The sequence below is a fragment of the Phyllostomus hastatus genome, unplaced genomic scaffold (assembly GCF_019186645.2).
Source record: "Phyllostomus hastatus isolate PE091 unplaced genomic scaffold, TTU_PhHast_1.1 phas_contig_64, whole genome shotgun sequence".
Classification (NCBI taxonomy): Eukaryota; Metazoa; Chordata; class Mammalia; order Chiroptera; family Phyllostomidae; genus Phyllostomus; species Phyllostomus hastatus.
Window position 1 is genome coordinate 5,449,513 of NW_025333928.1, and position 23,542 is coordinate 5,473,054.

Consider the following 23,542-nt stretch of genomic DNA (forward strand, 5'->3'; position numbering starts at 1 on the left):
AACTTGGAAATAATGGTAGTGCTGACCATCGAGGGTTTTTTTTGTTGTTATTGCCATTGTTAAACTGACATTGATTGAACCACATTGAGACACACTGAACCATGTGCAAGGCATGGTCCTAAACAATGAAAATGTATTTATTTAATACATAACAGCCCAGTGAACCAAGTACTATTTCTAATGAAATCTTTTAAAAATTAAATATACTGAAGGGACAGTAGTTAATAACATTATATTAGTTTCAAGTGTACAAATCCATAACACAACATAGGTATCTTGCATTGTGTGCTCACCACCCAAAATATATGGAGATGCAAGGAGACTAGACTTTAACAGCATTTTCCAGCCAATGAAACAGAGGCACAGAGTTAAATCTGGGAGTCCCAGAGGTAGTGTTCCAACCCAGACAACGTGGCTCCAGAGCCTGGCAGTGCTATAAAACGCCGAGCGCTGGGCCTAGCCCCTAGTGAGAGCTCAGTAAACCTTTCCAGTAGTTGTTATCAGTTCTATCCTGTGGCTTCTCCATACTTTCCTCTTAGAAGGTCTTGGGGTAGCGAGTTTGTTGAAAGGGGAAGCTAGGGGTGCTTGCATAGCAACCGCGATGTTTACTTAAATTGGGGGGCTTGGAAGAATTGAGAGTTGTTGGCAAGGAGAGTTAGCCCGGCAACCCGCTTCGCAGTGTAAACTAGCACGGTGGTACCTGCCGAAAACCTGAGTTCTTCTCCCAGGACCGCCCTAAGAGCTGACCTTGTTTGTAGTCTCCCCCACCCTTTGAAGGCACATGGTCTCTTCCGCTCTCCCGGCTGGTTCCGGTTCCGCGCTCAGGCGTCACAAAGCGCGTGATCACGTGAGCAGAGTGCGCTTTGTGACGCTATGGGCCCCGCCCCTCGGGCCGCCGACGCGCGCACGCCGGCCCCGCCCGCAAGCGCCGCCCGTGCAATCCCTGCTTAAGAGACCCCGGAGTGGGCGCCCGCTTGGAGCCAGGCCGCGGCCGCCATAGTGCCTGGCTCGGAGGTGTTGCCGGCTCCTGGTGAGCGCCTGAGAGCGGCAGGGGGGCAGAACAAAAAGGAAGCCCTTGTCGTCGCCCGGCGGTTTCCGGGCGTGTTCTCGATGTTCTGGGCCTAGAGGCGACGGGAGCGGCAGGCGAGAGAAGCCGGAGCACTCGGCGGGAGGAAGCGTCAGGGAGCCTCGGCGGCGGCGCCAGGGTCCGCCGAAGACCCCCGGCCGCCGGCGGGGCCCGGGGTGGTGAGGCAGCGCTTCGAGGCCAGGTGGAGGCCTGGTGCCGGCTTTGTGGCGGCGGCGGCGGCGGCGGCGTTGTTGGCGGCGGCGGGGGTAGAGGCAGCGCCGGCCTGTGGAAGGCCTCTCCGCCGCCGACCGCGCGTTTGAGCCTAGGCCGCGGCACCGCTTGTGGCCTCCGGGGAGCAGGCGCCAGGGCTTGTGTGTGTGGGGGGCCTGGGCCTGGGGAAGCTGACGTCGGTCGTCCGGAAGCCAGGAGGAGGCGAGAGGCCGCTGGTGGACTCAGGGCCTAGGCCCTCTCCCCTCAGCCTTCTCCCGGGGTCCGGGTCATCCCAAACCACGGAGAGAGACCCACCGGGAGGTGCGGCCGCACTATGGACCCCTGACCCCGCGGGGTCACTCGGACTTTAACGTGTGGACTGACCGCTATTGACTGCACCGCCCCCCCCTCCCCCCCCGTCTCCTGCTGGCCCTTAGCATGAGCGAGGGGGATCCAGCCGGGTGACATTGTGCCCGTTGGCGGATTGTCCATTCCCCTTCCCCGTCCTCGTCCTCCTTCTTGCACTTGAAGTGATTCTGAGTATCGGGGGTATTGTTTTTACGAACCCCTGCTTGTGGTTGGGGGGTATTTAATCCGAGGCCTTAGGGTCCTTCCGTGTCTTTGAGTGTTTTGTGTGTGTACATATTCTGCTCTTAAGTTTATAAATATACATATATTGAGCGTGTCCACGTCTCCTCGCTGAACCATAGGAATCCTTTGGCACCATGTCCTGTGTGCACTATAAATTTTCTTCTAAACTCAACTATGATACCGTCACCTTTGATGGGCTCCACATCTCCCTCTGCGACCTAAAGAAGCAGATTATGGGGAGAGAGAAGCTGAAAGCTGCTGACTGCGACCTGCAGATCACCAACGCGCAGACGAAGGAAGGTAAGAGTCACATGGAGTCCAGATCTGTGCCGGTTGAAGACACACTAGTTGAGGTTCCTGGCAGAAGACTAACCGCCGTTGTGGCTCTTGTGGGACTGTTTCTAATGCTTTGATACAACTTTAATCAACAGCCAAGGGTTGCAGCATTTGGCCTTGGAGTTTAACTGGCTTTATTTGATTTCGTCATATGTGAATCATCTGTAACATGCTAATCCACAAACATGGGAGTCTGATTATTCCTCTCAAATGTTTGAAAATGAGGGTTTTGGTGGGGTAGGGTATGGGTTCTGGGTGCTTGCCTAGTGGCATTTTCTAACTTATGTGCAGGAGGAGGGGAGAACATATATACGCAAGGCTTCACATTTGTAAAAGCAGCAATAGAACTGCTTCTCTTCAACCAGCAACGTTTTGGGGCTTAATGGCAAATTTTATGTCCTTTTCTCCCTCTTGCTGTCTTTTCATTTTGTAGTTGCCTGTATTGTGGAGAAATACTTCAGTATTTTTGAGGATTTAATCCAGCCAGTCTTCAGTGTTGGACTTGCTCTTGGAACTTAGTATCTTATGTGTAAATTTCAGAATTAGAATACAATAATTAAGCAGTTGAACTCTTTGTTCATGTTTATTGAATATCAAAAGTAGAGACTTTTTACAGTGATGATTTCCAGACTTTTTACATAATGTTGATACTAGGGTACTGAAAAACAATAGGCTGCTACCGTGAGTACTGTACTGTACTCACTAACTGTACTCTTATTTTTAAAGGCACTTTATAATGAGAATTTAACAGTACATACGAAAATGTAACAAATGACCTTTTCAAGTTCTGACTCAACTTGTTTTGGTTTCTTTTCTCAGTATTGTAATGCTGATCTGTAGTTTTCAGTTGGTCAGTCTTTTCAGTTTGATCCATGCCAAGAACAGAAATAAAGTGAAGTCCTAATTAGGTTAGGGTTTTCTTGATTACTAACTTTGGTTTATGGTGACACAGGTTCTTTTTTATTTGCATTTGAGGGAATGCCCCACTTTTAGCCTGTTGTTTGGTAGGTAGAATAAATCTTGTAAAAGCTGTTTTCTATTTACATTCAGACATAAGTATGATTGCATAGTGTTAAGGAATAGCAGTACTGGCAATCATAATTCAAAAATATTCTTTAAGGAAGAATTTTTCTCATTTGATAATATATGAAAGAACATTCCTCACTTCCCCCTCTTTAAAAAAGTTTCATACCTAAGGGACACTTCATTTGAGGCTGTGGTAATTATAATTATGTATAGCATCTCTCTACTTAAGGAGAGGAAAATTAGTGGTCGTGAATGTTTGAGAAACAGCTTTTCAAAATATCATTTAAGGAAGTATTTTCTTTAAGGCCAGCAAAAGTATTCTTAAGTGTTATAGTCACACTTAATAAAACAGGTGAATTTATAAGAATTTCAGGCCATCTGGACAGAGAATGATACTTAGGAAAGTCAATATAAATGGAATTAGAGAATGTTAAGGCAGTTTTAATCATTAGAAACTATGCAAGTTTCATATTTTACTGAAATATTACATAATTTAATCAATTGGGGCTAGACTTTGTCCATCTTTTTCAACTAATGGAATACAACTTTGTTAAACCAGAGTAAATTTGATAGAGTAAGATCGATGGAATTCTTACCCAAAATATAAGAGTTTTGCTATGTGTTACTCTTTTCTAAGCCAAGAAATTGTGATACATTATTTTGATAAACCCTGAAAACAGGGAACTGCTTTGCACTGCAGCATATTTATTTTATATATCTGTGTGAACTGCCCTTATTGGAGAAAGCTGTGATACTAGATTGGTTAAGAGAAGGAGCTTTGGGGGAGAAAATGTGCATTGTTTGTAATCCTCAAATTAGGGGAGAAATACTGTAGTGCAGAGGATAGTTACTTAATGAGTTTTGTTGGAAATAGTATTCCAGTGTCACAAAACAGCTGAGTTAAGAGTGCCACTTGGTTTTAGCACCATCCAATGAACTAAAAAGAGTATAAATAAGGTAAATGTTTATAGCTTCATAATTAAAAGATTGCCTAGGAGGGAATACTGAAGTGGATTATCACTAGTTGACTGGAATTAATGTTTAAATTGCCTAATCTGTTTATGCTTAGGGCACTCAGTTCTTTGTTAGATTAAAATGCTTGACTCAGAGTGTCATGTTTTAGACCTAAGAATCCTGTTTTATTTCTAGACTGTATTTCAAAGTGAAATTCCAATGATCTTTTTATGTTTTTCTTAATGTAACAACTATATAAACTTGTTTTCCAATGTTTGTGCAGTATCTCCCCTCCAAAAAAAAAGCCTTCATTTTGAACTTAGTGTGAAAGATTTAAAGCTGAGGGTGAAGTATTTTTAAAATACTCATACCATCTTTCCTCATTTCTCACATTCATCTTGTTTTTCTTTTCATCCATGGTCTTGATGTTTTTGAATTAAAAATTACACTGGTGCATAAAAAGAGTCTTTTGAAGCTCACAGGTTACTAAAGAGGTATTTAAGGTTAGGAAATCATCAGTGTAGTTCAGGAATATACAAATTAAAACATCAGTTACAGCATCTGGTGTTGGGGCACCTTTTAATTTGACACAGCACTGTACTCAATTGAATTGAATTGTACTCAATTGCTTCCCACCCCCACCGTAAACACTTTTGAGAGTTGTTAAATATTCAGAAACTGTCAGATGTTTGACACCACGTTTTGATTCTAGAATTTGCATTTTAATTCCCATCTCCTCTGTTCCCAACTTTGCTTACTCAGAGCTTGCTTGGCATCTGGGACTGTCATGAACTACACAAAATGACAGGCTTACATTGGTATTCCTGAATTTAGGAAATTGCATCACTCTAACTCAATGCCTGTGAGATATAACCTATTGCTTGAAATATCCTGAAAAGAGCCTTTTCCTGCACAGTGGTTCATAACAGGAAATACAGTATTATGATTAAAAATAATAAAACTGGTGTGTGTGTGTAAAGTGAAGTCAGTCACTTGGTGCTGAGTAACTTAACTGAAGCAAGTAAACTCAATAACTTTAACAGTAAACCCTAATGTCTGTCTGATTGTGTGATTAAGGAGGAGTATAGATTTTTACATCTATTTCCCTATAGTGGATTATTTTTCTTTTTGGTAATTTATAAGTTCCTCCCTTAGCATCTCTTTGCCATAGTTAAATCCATTGGTCCAGTTACTTTTTAAATTCCATGCTTACAAAAATATTGCAATAATAGGTCAAAGAGTGGAAAAATCTGATCCATTCATCTCCATTTGTCTTCTCAGGAAGTGACATCACTGTTCATCCAGGTGCTTAAACCACAACCCAGAAATTCATGTTTCTCCTTCACCCCAATTCAGTTCATGCATGAGCCTTGGCAATTTTGCCTCAAACATTCTGATTCTCCATTTCTCTCTCATATCCTAGCACAGAACATCTTTATCTCCTACCTGGAATTTGCAGTAGCTGCCATATTAGTCACCCTGTTTCTGCTTTTATTCCCCTATGGGTTCATGATTAAACATAAATCAAATTGCCATTAAAAAAAATTCTTCAGTGACTTTCTGTTGTACTTAGAAACAAAATATAAATCAATATATGGTACTTTTCTGACTGTATTTTATGTCTTTTCTTTTTTCATTTTCTTCAGCTACTTGGTCTTTTTGTGTCTTTTTTCCACTTGTTATTCTCTATCTGAAACTGTCCAGCATTTTTGCACATCTGACTGCTCAGTTTTTAAGTCTCAAATACCAGTTCCTTGAATCAACATTCTATTCAGAGTTGCATCCTACTTAATTTTTTATTATAAAATCCTTTTTTCTGTATTCAGACACATCAATTTAATTTTTTAGTCTGTTTTCCTCAGTAATACTCATGTTTAGAGGTTAGGAGAGACAGTCTCTTCATTATATATAACAGCTTTTTTCATAGTTCAGATGATCAGAATTACTAGCTAAGTAAACTAGAGAATGATTCAGTCTCACTGAAATTTGAGGTTCCACATAAGTAGAGGTGGCAAGGCCAAGAACCAGCTGACACTGTTTGGTGTCATTTGGAGGGAAGTCCCTTAATGGCTTTGGATATTATGACAGTGTTGGTAATCTAGATGCAAGGAACATGTAGTTATTAATGGTCTTTTCTATTCATTTCCCATAAAGTTCATGTTTGGTTCGAGTTCTCTGTTTCTTCAGGACTATGACTACCCAAACCTCCAAATAGGAACTTAATTCTGTTGTTTTATTTCCAGAATATACTGATGATAATGCTCTAATTCCTAAGAACTCATCTGTAATTGTTAGAAGAATTCCTATTGGAGGTGTTAAATCTACAAGCAAGACATATGTCATGTAAGTATTTATCAAATTTCATGTATTTAAATCTCAAAATAATAGACTTATTTAAGAAGTAACCAGGTATATTTTAGAATAAAACTCATTATTTTACCCTAATGAATATATTTCCTCAATTCTTAAAACTGTGAGGATGGGTTTGTTCTTTTTCCTGATTTCTCCTCCTCGCCCTTCTTCAGTTAGGTTAACTTAATCTGTATGTAGTTCAGAGTAAGCACTATTAGGAAGAATTTTTGCCCTATATAGGTGATTAGAAAGATGTTCTAATTAGGCAAAAAATATAGGCAAGAAAATGATGGAATAGTGAACAAATATTTTTGTACCCTTATTTGTTTTTATTTGCCTCTGTGCTTTCATTTTTCCCTTACTATTAAAAAAAGTATGTAAGTTTCTTACAAGATCTGTCCTAAATATTTTGACAGCATCAAAAATATTCAGTATTGTTAACATTTGCTATTCATCCATAAGAGGTTTTGTTGGGAGGCTATAGAATTTATGAGCAGACACTGGAATCAGACTTAGCTTTGACTTCACTTACTGTTTCACACTAATTGTGTGACTTTGGTTATGTCTCCTAAAGTCTACCTCAAAGGTCCTCCAAATGAATAGAGATAAGAACAAATGGTGCCTGGCACATGGTAAATCACCATGATTGGAGTAAGAAAACATCAATATCTTAGGACTAGTCTAGAGGTTAAGAAATTCACTAAAGGGGGATTATTTTTATTGGTTGCTGTAAAAGTATATTCCATATAACATCTGCAGGTTAATACTTTGTATAATAACTTCTCCATAGTAACAGTTTTAAAAGCTGAATACTTTTTTTGCTATAAATACCAAGTGAATTATGTGCCTTTAACAATGTAATTTTAAGAAATTATAAGGAAGACATTAATTCTAAAATCTAGTGTGAAATTACACTTTAATTTACCAAGTGCCTTTTAAAAATACTGAGTTTCATTCTCTTGGGCACTTTGCCTAATAGAATAAAGAGACAGCAAATAAAAATAAAAACATTCAGTTTCAGGGGTTTTTTTGATTTATTTGGTTTTTGATATTCAGAAACTGTTGGAGAATTATTTGAAGTACTTGGGGATATAAGCTGGCTTTTACAGGACTGCATGTTAATTCACTATGGGTGTGATTTCCTTTAATGTATCTGCCTCAAAATGCTTCTGAGTTTGTTGAGCAAATATTTAAAAAATGAGAACTTCATTTTTATCTCGGGACTTCAAATCACGCACAGACGTAGAAACTCATTTCAGCTTCTAACAGTTCTCTATAACTTAGGATAGCATAAGCTTAAAACTAAAACTAACCATTTAAAAGCTATATTTAGCAATTCAACCTCTGGCCTGTGTCCTGTGTGGACTTTTAAAGGAGTTTCTTTAAGGCTTATTTTTATGTTCTTTCAAAAATCAATTTATCTAATTCTCCATAACTGCTTAACTTACTCTTTTTTACTAGAATAGTCTGTCAAACTATGTTGTATTTTCTGAAAGTTAGAATTCTTGTTTAATCTTTCACCATTATTTTGAAACTTTTTAAATCCAGTGGTACATAAATTTAAAAGCAACTCAGTACACATAAAATGTTTTTCAAATTTGAAATAAAGTAGTATCAGCCTGTCTTTCGGGATTTGAAATCAGTGTTTGGAGCACAATTTCTCAGGAATCCAAATTACGGATGTTAACAGTGGGCTTGTTTTAAGAATATCTGATGTATAAAAATTTATATTTGTACCTATTAAAAACTAGGGGCTAATTTAATTTGCAGTTTATGGAGAAATAACCACAAAGTTTCTTAACAAAAGTCCTCATACTGCTTTTTAGAAAACATTGTAAGTGACAAGACACACCTACTCTAGAATTCCCCAGTATTTTTTTTAACCACAGATAATACCTTAAACTGCGTGTTCAAAGGTGGTGACCATTAATCAAAGTAGTGTATTAATTATTTTGGAGATTGGCTGCTTTTCAGTCTTTGTCCCAAGGGAAAATTGACCTGTAAATGTGTGATTAGAGATACGTATTAAGATTTTTTTTAGCACAAAAAAATCCTAAATAGCTGCCCCCCAGAGCTAATGTTACTTTTGTTTTTGTTTTGTAGAAGTCGAACTGAACCAGTGATGGGAACTTCAAAAGCAGTATGTAAAAACACAATCTCACACTTTTTCTACACATTGCTTTTACCTTTATAATGTAGCAGTGAAGTAAAGCATTTTAGAACTTAATATCCAACTGATCATAGTATATATTGTAAATAAAATGTATTTTGATTACAGCTCAGTTGAATCTGGATATATATGGCATAATTTGCACACTTATTATGTAGAAATGGGTTTTTTGTGCCCCCAAAACAGTTTCATATTAACTATGACAGCAACCCTCTATGACACTGTGTTGTATAGTTAATGTATGATCCTTTTTAGATCATGTAGTTTTTATACTAATGAACATGACAACATGTTCTACATCTGTCTGTCTATAGTTAGTATTTTGTATGTATGTACAGGCTGTTGTGTGCTTTTTGTTTCTTGCAATAAAAAATGTTTGGAGTGTATATTTTGCCATTTTCACGTTGTATCACTTAGTTTTGTTAGATTTTTTTTTCCCCCTGCCTGATGGATGGCTTTGAAAAGTGCATTAGCAACATGCGAAGCTCATATTAAAGTTTGATGTTGTCACCAAGTTCAGACACCTCATAGAAGAAGCTTTCCAGAGACCGTTAATGCAGCTTTATTATTTAGTTTTGCTTTATTTGGCAAGTTTGAGCTCCTATTCTTTGTTTCTATCCATACTATAAAGTAAAACCTGAAATTGGGGCCCCCATGAGTATTATCAGTGTCTTTTTGATGATTTTAAACAATTGAGTACATTGTTTTCAAATTTTAATTCAGGGTCTTTCAGTTCTAGTCTGCTCAGTTGTCCAAATTAAAATACTTCCCTTTTTCATAAGATATTAAAATGCTGCGTTAATTGTAAGCTAATTGACAGCTGTAGTTTATCAAAGGTAACTGCCCTTAACCAGGGTAGCATCTTGATTTTATCACAGATTAATCTGAAGTATGACACTGTTTTGACTTCGAGCTAACAATTAGTAGCATTCCTCAGTTGTGGGGTGAAGCATCTGTTTCTGAACACAGGTCTGCAGTAATTGGGTTTTGTAAACTGGATGGTTCTAAAAACATTTGACTGCTTAGGCTGATTTGTACACGATACAAGATATCTTGAAGTCTTCATTTAGAATTCAAGGGTATTGCTTGCTGTTTCACTTTATTCTTTTTAAATACTGATCTTGAATTGTGTATCAGGCATTTCACTAACCTTGGATCATTGGATCTTAAACATGATAACATAGTAAATCTGAACTTTGGACTTGTTCTCTAAAGTATATGTGGCCTTAGTTCCCATGGAACTAAATACAGTGATTCCAAACTTATAGTGCTTGGGTTCCCCCCCCCCCTCTTTTGGGGTATGTGGGTTTTTGGTTTTTGGTTTTTTTTTTTTAAGCATAATGCTGTAAAAACTGTCCAAGTTTCTGTTTTGCTGGTGATTGGTTTAAAACTGATTTTTATGTATCCAAATGCTAGCACAAAATAGAAGACATTTCGGTGACTGTAGTAGTTAATGTAACACATTTTGTATAAAGTACATTTTATAGAGTATTTAAACTAATTCAGATAAAGTTTTATTTCTTGAAAACAGTTATTTCCTTTTTGTTTATTAGCATGTGTATAAACACAAATCACATGTTCATAAATAAAGTTAACATTCTTTTAGCCTTGTGTGTTCCCTGGCATGTCTGTATTACACTTACAAGAAGCAGTTTATTTTACTTATTTAGGTTTCTTCTTTATTTTTTCTTTCTTTCTTTCTTTCTTTCTTTTTTTTTTTTAGTACTTTAAAAGTGGCTTTAATCTTTAGGTTAGAATGATCTGAAATGGAGGCATTAGATAAGTTGATAAACATCTCCATCATTTATTTGCTTGGGGGTACATTTGCTGACATTTAGGATGGGAAAAGAAATTGGATTCATCAAGCATGATTTGTGCCCATCTTAGGAGACTTAAGAATCCCGTGTATTGTACACATTCACAAAATCCAAGTACTATAAAGTCACTAATCTAGGTTTTAGATTCTGATTAGTAAAGGTGAATGTATGTACATTTTGGTAGCTTAGCCATCTCTAATCAAGGATGGCTATTTATTTCTGTCTCCACTCCTCAGCTTTGTTTACTTAGTCATCCTTCCATTGTGAGACTGCAGAGCTGGGTGCTATCAGAATTACATTGTGTAGGGTCCTTGAATTTCAAGCAAGTATGTTTGACATAGAAGATTTTAAGATTCTTGTTCCTGGAAGCAAGACCACAAATTGGATGTGGGGAGGTATCTTAAATTTTAGTGATGTCTACAGTGTGCATTGATCAGTTGTTTTAAAGACTGCAAGATTTTTATCAGTAGTGTCTGGGAGTTACTGTATTTATTTGGTTTAGTACATGTAAATTTCTAGTCATTTTTAAACAGTTCCTTGTCAGCAGTTTTCACTTATTCATACCTGGCTATATGTAGAAAACAATTGGATGCCCTTCTAAATTTGTGGTACATTTGACTTCCTTGTGGATTATAAGGTATTTAGGGGCTATGGTGATTATTTGGTGGGGAAAAAAGTGATTTAGATGCCTTTGAATATCTGAAACCATTTTCAACCCAGTAAATATACAATACTAATAACAGGTTGACAGAAAGTAGAAAGGACAAGAAAGCTTGGCATAAGAACAAAAAGTCAGCTGTATTTTAAATGTTAGGAGTGGGAAGAACAAAAATGCTGATTTTTTAGTTTCAACGGTAAGAAAGTTAATATAACTGACTACTTTCTAAGGAAATGATCAGCATCATATTGTAGGTAGTAATGGACTGTTTTTAAAGGCCATTTGTTTCATTGGTTAGACATAAAGTATAGATGATGGACGACAGCAGTTTATTCAGTTCTTGTTATTTAAATTCAAAGAATTCCTGGTTGATGTAAAACGTAACCCTCTAGAATAGACTGACTAGGTCATTTTATTCTGGCTAAAAAGATTTCTTTCAAAAAGTGCATTATGAATTCTGTAGAGTTCCTCAATATAGAGCTAAGAACCTTTTGTGTAAGCATCCCAGTAATAATATCCATCAAACTAACTTTTAAAATTCTAAAATATTTATAAAATGTATTTTAAATTTAGCCAACATTTTTTTTATTTGCATTTATTGAATTCTTACTGTGGTGGTCATTCTGGTAAGAACTTCATATTGAAACTTGTTATATTTCTGTTTGGGACTCTTAACATCATGCTGCTTTTAATACTTGGGAATACTTGAAAAATACCTGATGAAGACTCACTTTTGTTGTTTTTCCTTTGATTCAGACATCTTGTTACATTCTCTCTATTTTAAACTAGAGTTATAACCAAAAATGAGAGAATTATAACATGCTCCTTAGTGCATAGGAAGCTAATGTTTTCATTTGGGTACACCTGTATGGAAATAACATCTTCACAGTTACATGCGAAAGATACATGCATGTATGTGTGTGAAAGTATATGCACATACATGTACACTTTTTAAAACTGATACTAAAGTCATGTCAGGGGACCAAATAATGAAAAATTTAAGAATGTCACATTCGAAAACACATTTTTTAAAGCTCCTATTATATCCAGCCTATATAATACTTGCTCCCTTTGATTAACTTTATTTTCTCCACATATTCAAGTTATCCTTATATGTACCAGCTGCTCGCCCTTGCCCCAGGGTACCTTTTGTTTCCCCTTTTTGTTTGGCTTATCTTTGCTTTGATAAAGCTGTAGTTTCTTTGTCAAGAAGTTATTGTTACTCTCTCTGTGGGAGAATAAATTTACCCAAATTGAGCAGTATATGCTGGGGGAAAAGTAATTATGTGGCAGTTGTTTCATTAAAGATTATCTGAGCCTTTAAAGAGCTGCTTGTTTTACAATTTGTGTAATGGCATTCCAGAAAGATAGGTTTCATATTCTCTCTTCTAGTGTTCATTGTCTTAAGCATCATCACATTTAGAGACCATTGGGAGACATTGGACTCTTATTTAACATTTGGTCACCAGTCTGAACAGAGTGCCTATGTGATATACTTTACCCCATTTTCTCATTGTGATTGACCCTCTCTTAACGGTTAGCCCTTACTACTGTGTGTGAAATATGTAGGGAGAGTTAAATGGGGTAAGTTACACTTCCAGCTTTAAAACATTTTTTTAGACAGTAACATTCTTTGGACAATTTCTAATAAAATGCCCAATATTTAAACATTAGGTGGCAGTAGGGACTAAATTGATCACTTTCAGATGTTTTCAGTGTGGAACTTGAATGTGTGTTTAATTTTTTGTGAACAGATTGATGACTCTTCTGCGTCTATTTCTCTGGCCCAGCTTACAAAGGTATATATACATATATTCTTGAAAATATAAATCTCTTTCTAACATCGTATTTTTATGTGGAGCAATTGTTTTGGAGGGGTTGGGGGAGGCAATACTTTGTAAAAACACTGTACCTACTATTACTATCCTGTAAAGAGTAGTTGCGGTTTTTGAGAAGATAGGGGGAATATTTTGTCAGCCTTACCGTAATGTTGGAGTATTTTCATCTTCAAGACAGAAGAAACACATGAAGCTACACTTTTTTTTCCCTCATACATTTTGTTTAATTATACATTGGAAACTAACAAAGTTCTGGAGGAATTCCCTGGTTTTGGCTGCAAATTATGTGGACTTCCTTTAAGCAGCCAAATAGAAGCTTTCCTTTACACGGACGATTGCGTGGTTCTTACTTGAATATTTGAATTGAACCTATGAAGGTCAGCATTTTAAATGTGATATAATTGCTTCTTTATGCAATAGACTTGCAGTCTGTCTGCATTAGAAAAAATATTAAACAACCTAATTTGTTTGAACACAGACTACATGAATTATGTAAATGTGTAAAGCTGTTTGCAGTCATACACCGATGTGTTTGTTTGGCAGGGGGGCAAATTGTGTCCTCCTGAAATCGTTGTATATGCCATGTTTTGCTATAAAATTGCTTACATTTTCTGCTCAACAATGTGTGCTTTTGTTTGGGAAAGAACTAGTGATGGATTACTTTTTTAAACAATAGATTTAGCTTGTAAATCATGCCTTAAAGAAAAAGGCAAATACTATGGATAGGCAGATTTTTGAGAGCCAAGAAAATTTTCCAAAAATCTTTTTTCCCTCTACTGTCAGAAATGTAAAACCAAATTTAGCAACCAAGATTAATGAGTTGATGGGCTTTCCATGGGTGCTGTCCTATCTTTTCCTTGGCTTTGTTATAGGTTGTATCCTTTTCCCCTAGACTGTATCTCCCAAAATGCTCTAGTTACAAATACAGTTTTTAAGTTCCTGTTCTAGGAAAACTAAACATTAAAGTGGGCTAAAACCATCCTCTAACAATTTTCTAATACAAAGTGGTTTAGCATAGAGTTGATATCATTACCAGCTTCAAGTTTACTGTTTTAATTCTTATGTACTTTAAGGATCACGTTTGAGTTTGGGTTTATTCCTACCATTGTTTCTCCGTGGGAAGCAGTTGGGGAGTTTTGGAGGTTTGGGGGATTTTTTTTAACTATTTGTAAATGTTTGGGTTCAAACAAATTAGTTGTTCAACTTCTGTAATCCATTTTTTCTGTAAATGTTGCTGTTGTTCTAAGCTCTGTTAATGTTAAGCATTCTTTGTATATAAAATTACAATAAAACGTTAAAACTGGTTGCTTGTTTTGTGGATGAATGTAAAGATTAAAACCCAATGAGTGGCTGTTATGAGTGCTAGATGCTTGAAGATTGAAGTTATTAGGACTCCCTTAGACCCTGCTTATATCTAGACTATTGTATATATCTTAAAGGTGACGTTTATAAAACTTCAGAGAGTTGGATTTAAAACTGAATGCTCATTGCATGTGTTTTGCACTTGATTTGAAGCTGACACCACTCTCTAAAGAGCTTCTGATTTTTAATGTCAGCTGCATAATGTGGTGTTATTCTACCCCCAACCTTACCTCTCAGTTGTAAGTATAAACTATAGTCTTAATGCTGTGACACTTGAGTTATTTTTAAGGTTGGAAAAACATCAAGTGTTTCTTTCTAACTTAATCACAGTTTTTAACTCTTAGAGGAGGAGTGTGCGAATCTCAACACACGGTACAAACAGGGTCTAAGGTTTGAGTACCCCCAGAAAGACTGAGTTCAGCCCCACAGACACTCAAACACCTGAGGAACTTCCAGTGCCTCTCCTGGGTTATACTTGTAAATAGCTGTTTTTATGCAAGATTAGATACTGCTCTTTACAGGATGAGTGGTGTTGTCTTTGGCTGTGTGGTCTTAAATGTGTTTCTAATGTGTGTGTCAAATAATTACCTGTTAAACAGACTGCCAATCTGGCTGAAGCCAATGCTTCTGAAGAAGATAAAATTAAAGCAATGATGTCGCAATCTGGCCATGAATACGACCCAATCAAGTAAGTTCATAAGTACTTTATGCTAATAGGGACTTTGGGGTGGGTTTCACCCCCAGTGAGAAGCATTATTTTTTTGGTTCTTTGTGTACATGTAATTTTTTCTCCCTTTCAGTTACATGAAGAAACCTCTAGGTCCACCACCTCCATCTTATACCTGTTTCCGTTGTGGTAAACCTGGCCATTATATTAAGAATTGCCCAACAAATGGGGTAAGTCTAGAGTACAAAATATGGTACAGCTTACTTTCTTACAATTACTAGTCATTACAGTTACTTGGTAAATACTGCCTTCTGTAGTACAATGGCAGATGACAGCAGCCTCTGGAGCCACATTGCCAGTTTCAAATCTTGGCTCTGCCAGTTAGTAGCTGAGGGAGCTTGGTCAGGTGACTTGATTTATCTAAGCATGTTATTTTTTACCTGTGATATGAAGATAATAATAGTACCTCACATGACTATTGTAAGGATTAAATGAAATCATGTGTAAGACACTACAAATAATATAAGTAGTTGGTAAACACTGCATGTTAGCTGCTATTAAATAAAGGTAACTTTTTTCTCTCCCTCTCTCCTTTTCCCTCTGAAAAGGATAAGAACTTTGAATCTGGTCCTAGGATTAAAAAAAGCACTGGAATTCCCAGAAGTTTCATGATGGAAGTGAAAGATCCTAACATGAAAGGTGCAATGCTCACCAACACTGGAAAATATGCAATACCAACTATAGATGCGTGAGTATTCAAATTAGATGTGGCCTGTGGGGACTGTAGTCAGTCCAGGTTATAGTAGTGTTCTGTTTAATCTTGGGCTTGGGACTTGGCAACTTCTGTGTTATGAATGAGAGGCTGCAGTCTGCTCCATTTAAAAAGCAAATTTAAAATGGATTTGGGGGGTTTTGTTATCAGTGAGTGCCACTTCCCTTGTAGTCTTCTAATTTCTTTTTCTGTCATTCCCTGCTTTCTTCTCATTCACATACATACTCCCACATAACTTTACATGTTACTTCACTTTTTAAGTGAACAAGATGAGTATCTTAGTCATTTTGAGAAATAAGAGGTTTAAGAATAAAAGTTCTACAATATGCCAAGGCAAATGTAAGTGCAAAGAAGGGATGAAATACTGGGGTATCTGTGTGAGTCTGAAAATGTGAAAGTACGGTTTATTTTGTAAACTGTCAGTTCAGGTCATCTCTAGCACTGTAAGCTATACCTGAATGCTTATATTTAATGTTTGCATATTTTATTTTATTAACCAATTTTTATGAAATGAGTAGATGGGTAGGCGTAAAAACCTAGGGAAATAATTCAACTATGTGATGTACTCTTACTAATACTTTTAATTACCTTTTTTGTTACCCTCAAAAGTTGTGTACTCACACAACACAATATTAAGTGTTACTTCGGACTGTTCTCTAACTATACTGCATAAGAATCTCTTAAAAGGGGGATTAAGTGATCTAGGCACCCGTGTGCCGCCCCACCCCCAAGTGATTCAGAGGCTGTGTGCTAGGACTCTGGTTGCACTCTTAATAAGTCCTCCCGGAGATATTGAAATTACCTTGGCAGACATCACATTAGACAATAGATGTCCCTGTTCTCGGTGTAAAAGAAATTATATGTAAGAACACAGTTTTTACTCAGCTCCTTGCTATATTGAAATGTAGTATAGTTTAGCAAGAGAAGACCATGAAAGTGGCTGTGCCATGGGACGATGTTGAAAAGGTAGTGTTTTTTAGTAGGTACTTCAGTAAATGCATTGTTTTAGGTCACAGATGTGTTTTCCTAAACTCCCAACCCTGCTCACTTTCTTAACTTCACTCCCATCTGTTTTTATCAGTTACCATCTTGTGTTTTTGCAGTTCATCCTAGTGCACTCTGTTGTCAACTCTAAGTCATACATTTCATACATGCTTCCAAAGAATTTTAGGTTGAAATTGATGTTTTTACAGACACAGTTTAAGAGCAGACCGCTTCATCTTAATAATATATAGAAGTAAAAGTATTTAAATAGAAGTTTGTGTTGGAAAAATTAGCATCACCTGTGAACCCTAACTAATAATTAACTTCATTGCTTTTGAATGCTGAAATACAGAAAGCCCATTTGTGCCAAACACACAGCAAATGCTGGGGAAAATGGGAGCCCAAATATTTTAATTGAAACTTTCACCTTCTCCACTAACACCACTAATAAGCAACTCAGACTCTTCTGTTTCTTTTTCTGTCCTCTCTTCTTTTTTTTTTTTTTTTCTTTTCTTTTCTCTCTTGGGCAGTGGGAGACTCCTCTTTCAAAAATTGGGAACAATGGGGCATAAGCAAATTGACACTTATTTCTGGAATCGTGGTGATGTCTATGGAGCAACTGCAACACAAATAGCACACATAAGGTACCTCCTCTGTCCAGCTGAGATAAACACACTCTGTTCCTAAGTGAGATAGAAAGGATTTCTCTAAGAATTCCTGTTTTACAAATTAGCTTGATTACAAAGATGGGGGTGTTGGAAGCAGTCATGATGAGTCAGACTAGTGTATTTTATTTTATTTATTTTTAATATATTTCATATCTAGCATGTCTGCATAATGCATTTCTACCAAAAATGTGGACCCAAAATTTTTAATGAGGTGTTACTTTAAATTTGTGTGACACATATTCTAATCATTTAAGTAAAGATTGACTATAAATAGATAAATCTCTTTTAAAATACTGATTATTATAAGTAAACCACTGGCTGTTAATCATTTGTGTATGGTGACATAGTATCTCCCCTTAATTGTACCAATTTTAGTTTCCCATATTATGACATTCACTCTTCACTACCTTCACAGGTATTGAGGATTGTTAGACTATGGAGGGGAACTTTTTTTCTTCTTTAGGAAACATGATAGGGTAGGGGTGAAAATGTGATTAGGGTATTGTCAGGTGAGATTGGGCACAGCACATTCAGGGTGGTATGGCCATAGACAGGGTATTGTCATGTCAAAGTTCAAATCCTTTCTGTGCCATTTGTGGCGCTGAATGTGTCACTTGACCTTTCTGGCCCTCAGTTATGGATTCTGAGATCCGTTTAGCCAATTTTATAGCATTTCTTTGTTTCTTTTTCTACTTGTTGAAGATTTTCATTTCATGTCTTTTTGTTGTTTAGAGGTAGAATGTTCATAATTGCTCCCTTGTTTTGGAAGGTGTTACACTTGTGTCAACTCATCAGGCATTGTACTGAAAGATAAGCTTCTATGAGAGTATAGTAGAACATATAATTATCTTGAAATACTTTGCCATCTTAATGTTGTTTAAATGCTAAAACCTTCTTTTACAGAGAAGCATATGCAATTGGGAAGAAGGAAAAACCACCTTTCTTACCAGAGGAACCATCTTCTTCTTCTGAGGAAGACGATCCTATCCCAGATGAATTGCTGTGTCTTATCTGCAAAGATATTATGACTGATGCCGTTGTCATTCCCTGTTGTGGAAACAGTTACTGTGATGAATGTAAGACATGCTGAGCCTTTGAAGATGTGTCCTTTAGAATATGTATACAGTTGACCCTTGAATAACACAGGGGTTAGGGGCACTGACTGACCCACTGCACACACAAAAATCAGAATATAACTTTTGACTTAAGAAAATCATACTGGGGAAAAAATCCTTGTGTAAGTGGATCCATGCAGTTAAAACTCATATTCAAGTGTCAGCTGTTCTACTTGGAAAGGCACCTAGCAACATTGTATATTTTAATAACATGAAATGTTGATAATTGATACAACATTTAATAGTGAGAACTGTATTTTTGTTGCTACTTATTTTATTTTTATTTATTTTAAGATTTTATTGTTTGTTTTTAGAGACAGGGCAAGGGAGAGAGAAAGGGGGAGAGAAACATTAATGTGTGGTTGCCTCTCGCGCACCCCCAACCAGGGGATGTGGTCCACAACCCAGACATGTGCCTCAACTGGGAATCAAACCAGTGACCCTTTGGTTCACAGGCCTATACTCAATCCACTGAGCTACACCAGCCGGGCGCTTCCTTTTTTTTAAACAACAGCCTCTCTGTTGTTTTAATAATAGAATTAACTATCTCCTATACCTTCATTATGGTGACTGTACTTTAGGTTTTATACAACGTAAGATTTTTGTTTCCTGTACATTTCAGAAGGTATCCAGAACTTTGAAGGCGTTTGCACTTTAGGTAATCTGGAAATATTTTGAAATGTTAACTAATTCCTTTTCCTGGATTGTGAAAAATATCTTACTGTAGCTCCACTCTTCTCTGAGGTTTTGCTTTCTGTGGTTTCAACTAATCCCTGTCAACCACAGTCTGAAAATATTAAGTGGAAAATTACAGAAATAAACAATTCATAAGCTTTAAATTGTGCACCATTCTGTGTAGCATGATGAAATCTCACACCGAGCAATTTTTCCCCACCTAGCAAATGAATCATCCCTTTGTTCAATGTCTCTACCCCACTTACACTCCCTACCCATTAGCCACTTAATAGTCACCTTGGTTATTACATCTACTGTCATGGAGTCGCAGTGTTCATATTCAAGTGTTCATATCTTACTTAGTAATGTTGACATAGCACAGGAGTAATGATGTTGGCAATTCATATATGCCAAAGAGAAGCCAGAAAGTACTTAAGTGAAAAGGTATATACGTATAGGAAAAAATATATAATATATATAGGGTTCAGTACTATGTGAGGTTTCAGTTATCCACTTGAATTCTTGGAATGTATTCCTTCCCACCCTACCATCGATGAGAATGACTATCATATTGTAACATTTCTAAGTGTAATTTAGAACTGCTCTCTGTAAACAGAGACCAAAAAAATTGCCATGTGGTTACTTGTGACTTTTTTTTATGATCACTTATGTTAGCACGTTTTGTCTGCCACTTAATCCCAAGCTCATTCCTTACCAACGCGAAAATGGTATCATCTGAAAATATTACTGTTCTAAAGATAATTGTGAAATATAAGTCTGTTTTTTGAGGGCTTCTTTATTGAATACCAAAGTCAAGAGAGGAAGTCACTTAAGACTTCTTTCAGAGTGTTTCTTGGATTTAACCAACCACTTATTACTAGATTTTTTACTACATTGGAACATAATGAGTGAATCTGTAATTTAATGTTATTTCTACTTAAAGCATGGTATAGATGTCTCTGATTGCATTGACTGAATAATGCTTCAGTTTCTTATAATGCTCTTTCTTGTTGATGTTTTTTTAAACCCAATGTAAGCCATGTAAAGTTTTTCTTTTTCTAGGCTACTTTTTTCCTGTAATATTCCAATTTCTAGCTCAACAAAGAAAAAAGTATTTGGGAAAGAGTGCCCTTTTTTTCCTCTCAGTTTAAATGTTTGTTTAAATTATTTGCATGATTTCTATTTTTAAGGTAGAAGTTAGAGCAGAGTGTTATGAGGTGAGGGGTTTTACTTTTAAGTTTCCTAATCTAAGGATAGAAATGATTAGTGATGTATGCTTGGGAAACAGTAATGTAACTGAATAGTACTATGCTTTTAAATGATTAATATTTAAAATCTGATACATAGGTATAAGAACAGCACTCTTGGAATCAGATGACCATACATGTCCAACGTGTCATCAGAATGATGTCTCCCCTGATGCTTTAATTGCCAATAAATTCTTACGACAGGTAGCTTACCTTTCTATTTCTTTTATAATAACCCTTTTATGAAAAAGTGTTTTTAAATTTGACTTAATTATACTTGACTAAGCACTGCATTTTGTCCATTTTTATATATGATGTCTGTAGGCTGTTAATAACTTCAAAAATGAAACTGGTTATACAAAAAGACTACGAAAACAGCTACCCCCACCACCACCACCAATACCACCTCCAAGACCACTCATTCAGCGGAACCTACAGCCTCTGATGAGATCTCCAATATCAAGACAACAAGACCCTCTGATGATTCCGGTGACATCTTCATCAGCTCACCCAGCTCCCTCTATATCTTCATTAACTGCTAATCAGCCTTCCTTGGCCCCTGCTGTGCCTGGAAATTCATCTTCTACCCCAGCGCCTGTACCTGATATAACTGCAACAGTCTCCATATCGGTCCACTCAGAAAAATCAGACGGACCTTTCAGGTAGGTCTGAGGGTTTCTTAGTGTTAGGAAACAAGTAAGAATGGTAGTGTGGTTTTCATGGTTATATATTGCATTAATGGTTGTTTTTAGTGACATGCAGTATATACATCTTTGTGGATCACTGTGCTCAGTAAGGTGGGTGACTTGTAAGAAATGGTTTAGTCTTACTGGAGGAAGAGGCAGATGAAGGAGATGATTGGCAAATGATTAAGCATCCCAAGGACAAAAATCTATACAGGTTGCCAACACCCCCTAGTAAATGTTGAATCATATCCCATAATAACTCTGCAGTTCATAGTAGAAAGAATTCACTTGTGGTCTTATTGATGGTATTAGAACAGAACAGTTGTGAGCAGAACTGAGAGCAATTTTGAATAGGTGGAGAAGGGAGGCATAAAACATTGGTAGAGCTAGAGAGGTCAGAAATAATCATTGCTTTGTAGCATAATTATGTAGAAAAGTATTGAAAACTTAAAACCTTCCACTTGAAAAATGAAAGAGACCTTTGACCATGTAGTCCACTGCCTCATAAATTCTTAAAAAATCAACCAGTTTTTTAAAAATAGATGCCAGGGGCCAATTCCAGACATGCTGAAGCGAAGTCTTCAGGCATTGAGACCTTTGCATGTATACTTAAGAAATCCCACTGACCTAGATAGTTTAGCTTTTTATTTGATTTAACTGTGGGAATAAGGCCCAGAGTTCATTGGCTTATGAGAATTGCTCCTTTGATTAAATGACAGAGCTGGAAGTAGAATTTAATCTTAACCCTGTATTTTTTTGTCCCACACTTTGAGCTTCTGTTTTTCCAGCTTTATTATTACAACTGAACTAATTTCTAACATAATCTATTGCAAATTATAGATGGTGCTACTTAGGGAGGAGGTTTCCTCTTTCTACTGTTCACTTGTATATGGAGGGCTTTTGAACAGCCCAGTCTCTCACTTTCCTCAAAAGGTTTCATCATCTTTGATTTAACTCATCTTAATGCAGGTGATGAATAAACAATTGTGATTTTTAGTCCTCTGTTTGTGATGACTTTAACATATTGTAAATTACATCGTTTTCCAGGGATTCTGATAATAAATTATTGCCAGCTGCAGCCCTTGCATCAGAGCATTCAAAGGGAACCTCTTCAATTGCAATTACTGCTCTAATGGAAGAGAAGGTAAGTTTTACTGGCTTTGAAACTTGGAGACTTTTTTTTTAATAGCATTTTTAACCTTTCTTTTTAACTATTTTTTTATTTTTTCCTATAGGGTTACCAGGTACCTGTACTTGGAACCCCATCTTTGCTCGGACAGTCATTATTGCATGGACAACTGATTCCTACAACTGGTGAGTAAAATCATTCTGGTTTGGTCTTTTTTCTTAACTTTATTTAAACACAATTTCATATTTATTTACTGTTTTTGGTTTTTTGCATCCAAGGTCCAGTAAGAATAAATACTGCTCGTCCAGGTGGTGGTCGACCAGGTTGGGAACAGTAAGTATATGTTTAAAATAATTTTCAGCTGATTGCCTTGACTTAGATAATACAATAAAAGCTATAGTCTAGGAGTAGTGTATTTCTGAATGGCTTTTGTTGTAAACTCTTTTTATATGTCTTGTTAACATAGTTTTTATGTAAAATATCACATTCAAAATTATACGAAGAATTATTTTCTTAAAATGAGTAATTTTCTAAAATATAGTATCATAAATTTTTTTTACTTTTGTCTTAACAAATGGTGATTTTTGACAGGGTTGTGGTTATTGGATAAATGAGAATTACTTGAAAGGCTAGTTTAAATACTGACTCATCCTAATTCGTTGAATTTTTTCCTGTTCTTCATTTGGATGTTCAAAATTTGAATTAGTAAATACAAATTAAGATTAAAGCCTACCAAACACAAAATTTCTCATATTAAATGATATGTGTTCATGGAATTTTGTTGCATTAAAATCTGTGTGATACGGTTTTTTGCCCTGAACTACAAAGAATTTTGATCTTCCTATAAGATTGTCTATGGCATTAAAAATCTCAGTACATTAATAAATCTGTTTAATAAATCTATTTATACCATGATTTCTGCTTATGCTATCCATATAAACTGGCTTATATATTTGTGTATATATATTCTAAAACTTTGGTTTTTTAGTTTGAAAGATAAAGCAAATTTCTTATAGAAAATGTTTGTTAAATGAGAGACTAGCAGAATATATCAGTAGGAAGAGTGAGATTTGGAAATAGGTAAACCTGGGTTTGAATCCAAGCTCCCTCCATTTATTAACAGCATGAGGGTGGGCATGTGGTTTCACCTCTCAGCCTCTTTCCTCATCTGTAGAATTAGACTGGTACTGCCCACTTCAACATGGAAAGTGCCTACACA

The 23,542-nt window shown here is 36.6% G+C and overlaps 1 protein-coding gene across 2 annotated transcripts in view; it reads left to right on the forward strand.

Moving 5' to 3' along the window:
• Positions 1 to 912: 912 nt before the first annotated feature.
• Positions 913 to 23,542, forward strand: part of RBBP6 (RB binding protein 6, ubiquitin ligase) — a 30,787-nt gene continuing 8,157 nt past the window's right edge. For both annotated transcript variants that reach the window (XM_045849280.1, XM_045849281.1), the window contains exons 1-13: positions 913 to 2,167; positions 6,427 to 6,526; positions 8,639 to 8,675; positions 12,935 to 12,979; positions 14,980 to 15,068; positions 15,181 to 15,277; positions 15,656 to 15,795; positions 18,375 to 18,547; positions 20,609 to 20,712; positions 20,833 to 21,170; positions 22,242 to 22,338; positions 22,430 to 22,508; positions 22,602 to 22,656. In XM_045849280.1, coding sequence (XP_045705236.1) covers positions 2,002 to 2,167; positions 6,427 to 6,526; positions 8,639 to 8,675; positions 12,935 to 12,979; positions 14,980 to 15,068; positions 15,181 to 15,277; positions 15,656 to 15,795; positions 18,375 to 18,547; positions 20,609 to 20,712; positions 20,833 to 21,170; positions 22,242 to 22,338; positions 22,430 to 22,508; positions 22,602 to 22,656 — 1,520 coding nt within the window. In that variant the 5' untranslated portion in view covers positions 913 to 2,001. The remainder of the gene's footprint in view (positions 2,168 to 6,426; positions 6,527 to 8,638; positions 8,676 to 12,934; positions 12,980 to 14,979; positions 15,069 to 15,180; positions 15,278 to 15,655; positions 15,796 to 18,374; positions 18,548 to 20,608; positions 20,713 to 20,832; positions 21,171 to 22,241; positions 22,339 to 22,429; positions 22,509 to 22,601; positions 22,657 to 23,542) is intronic.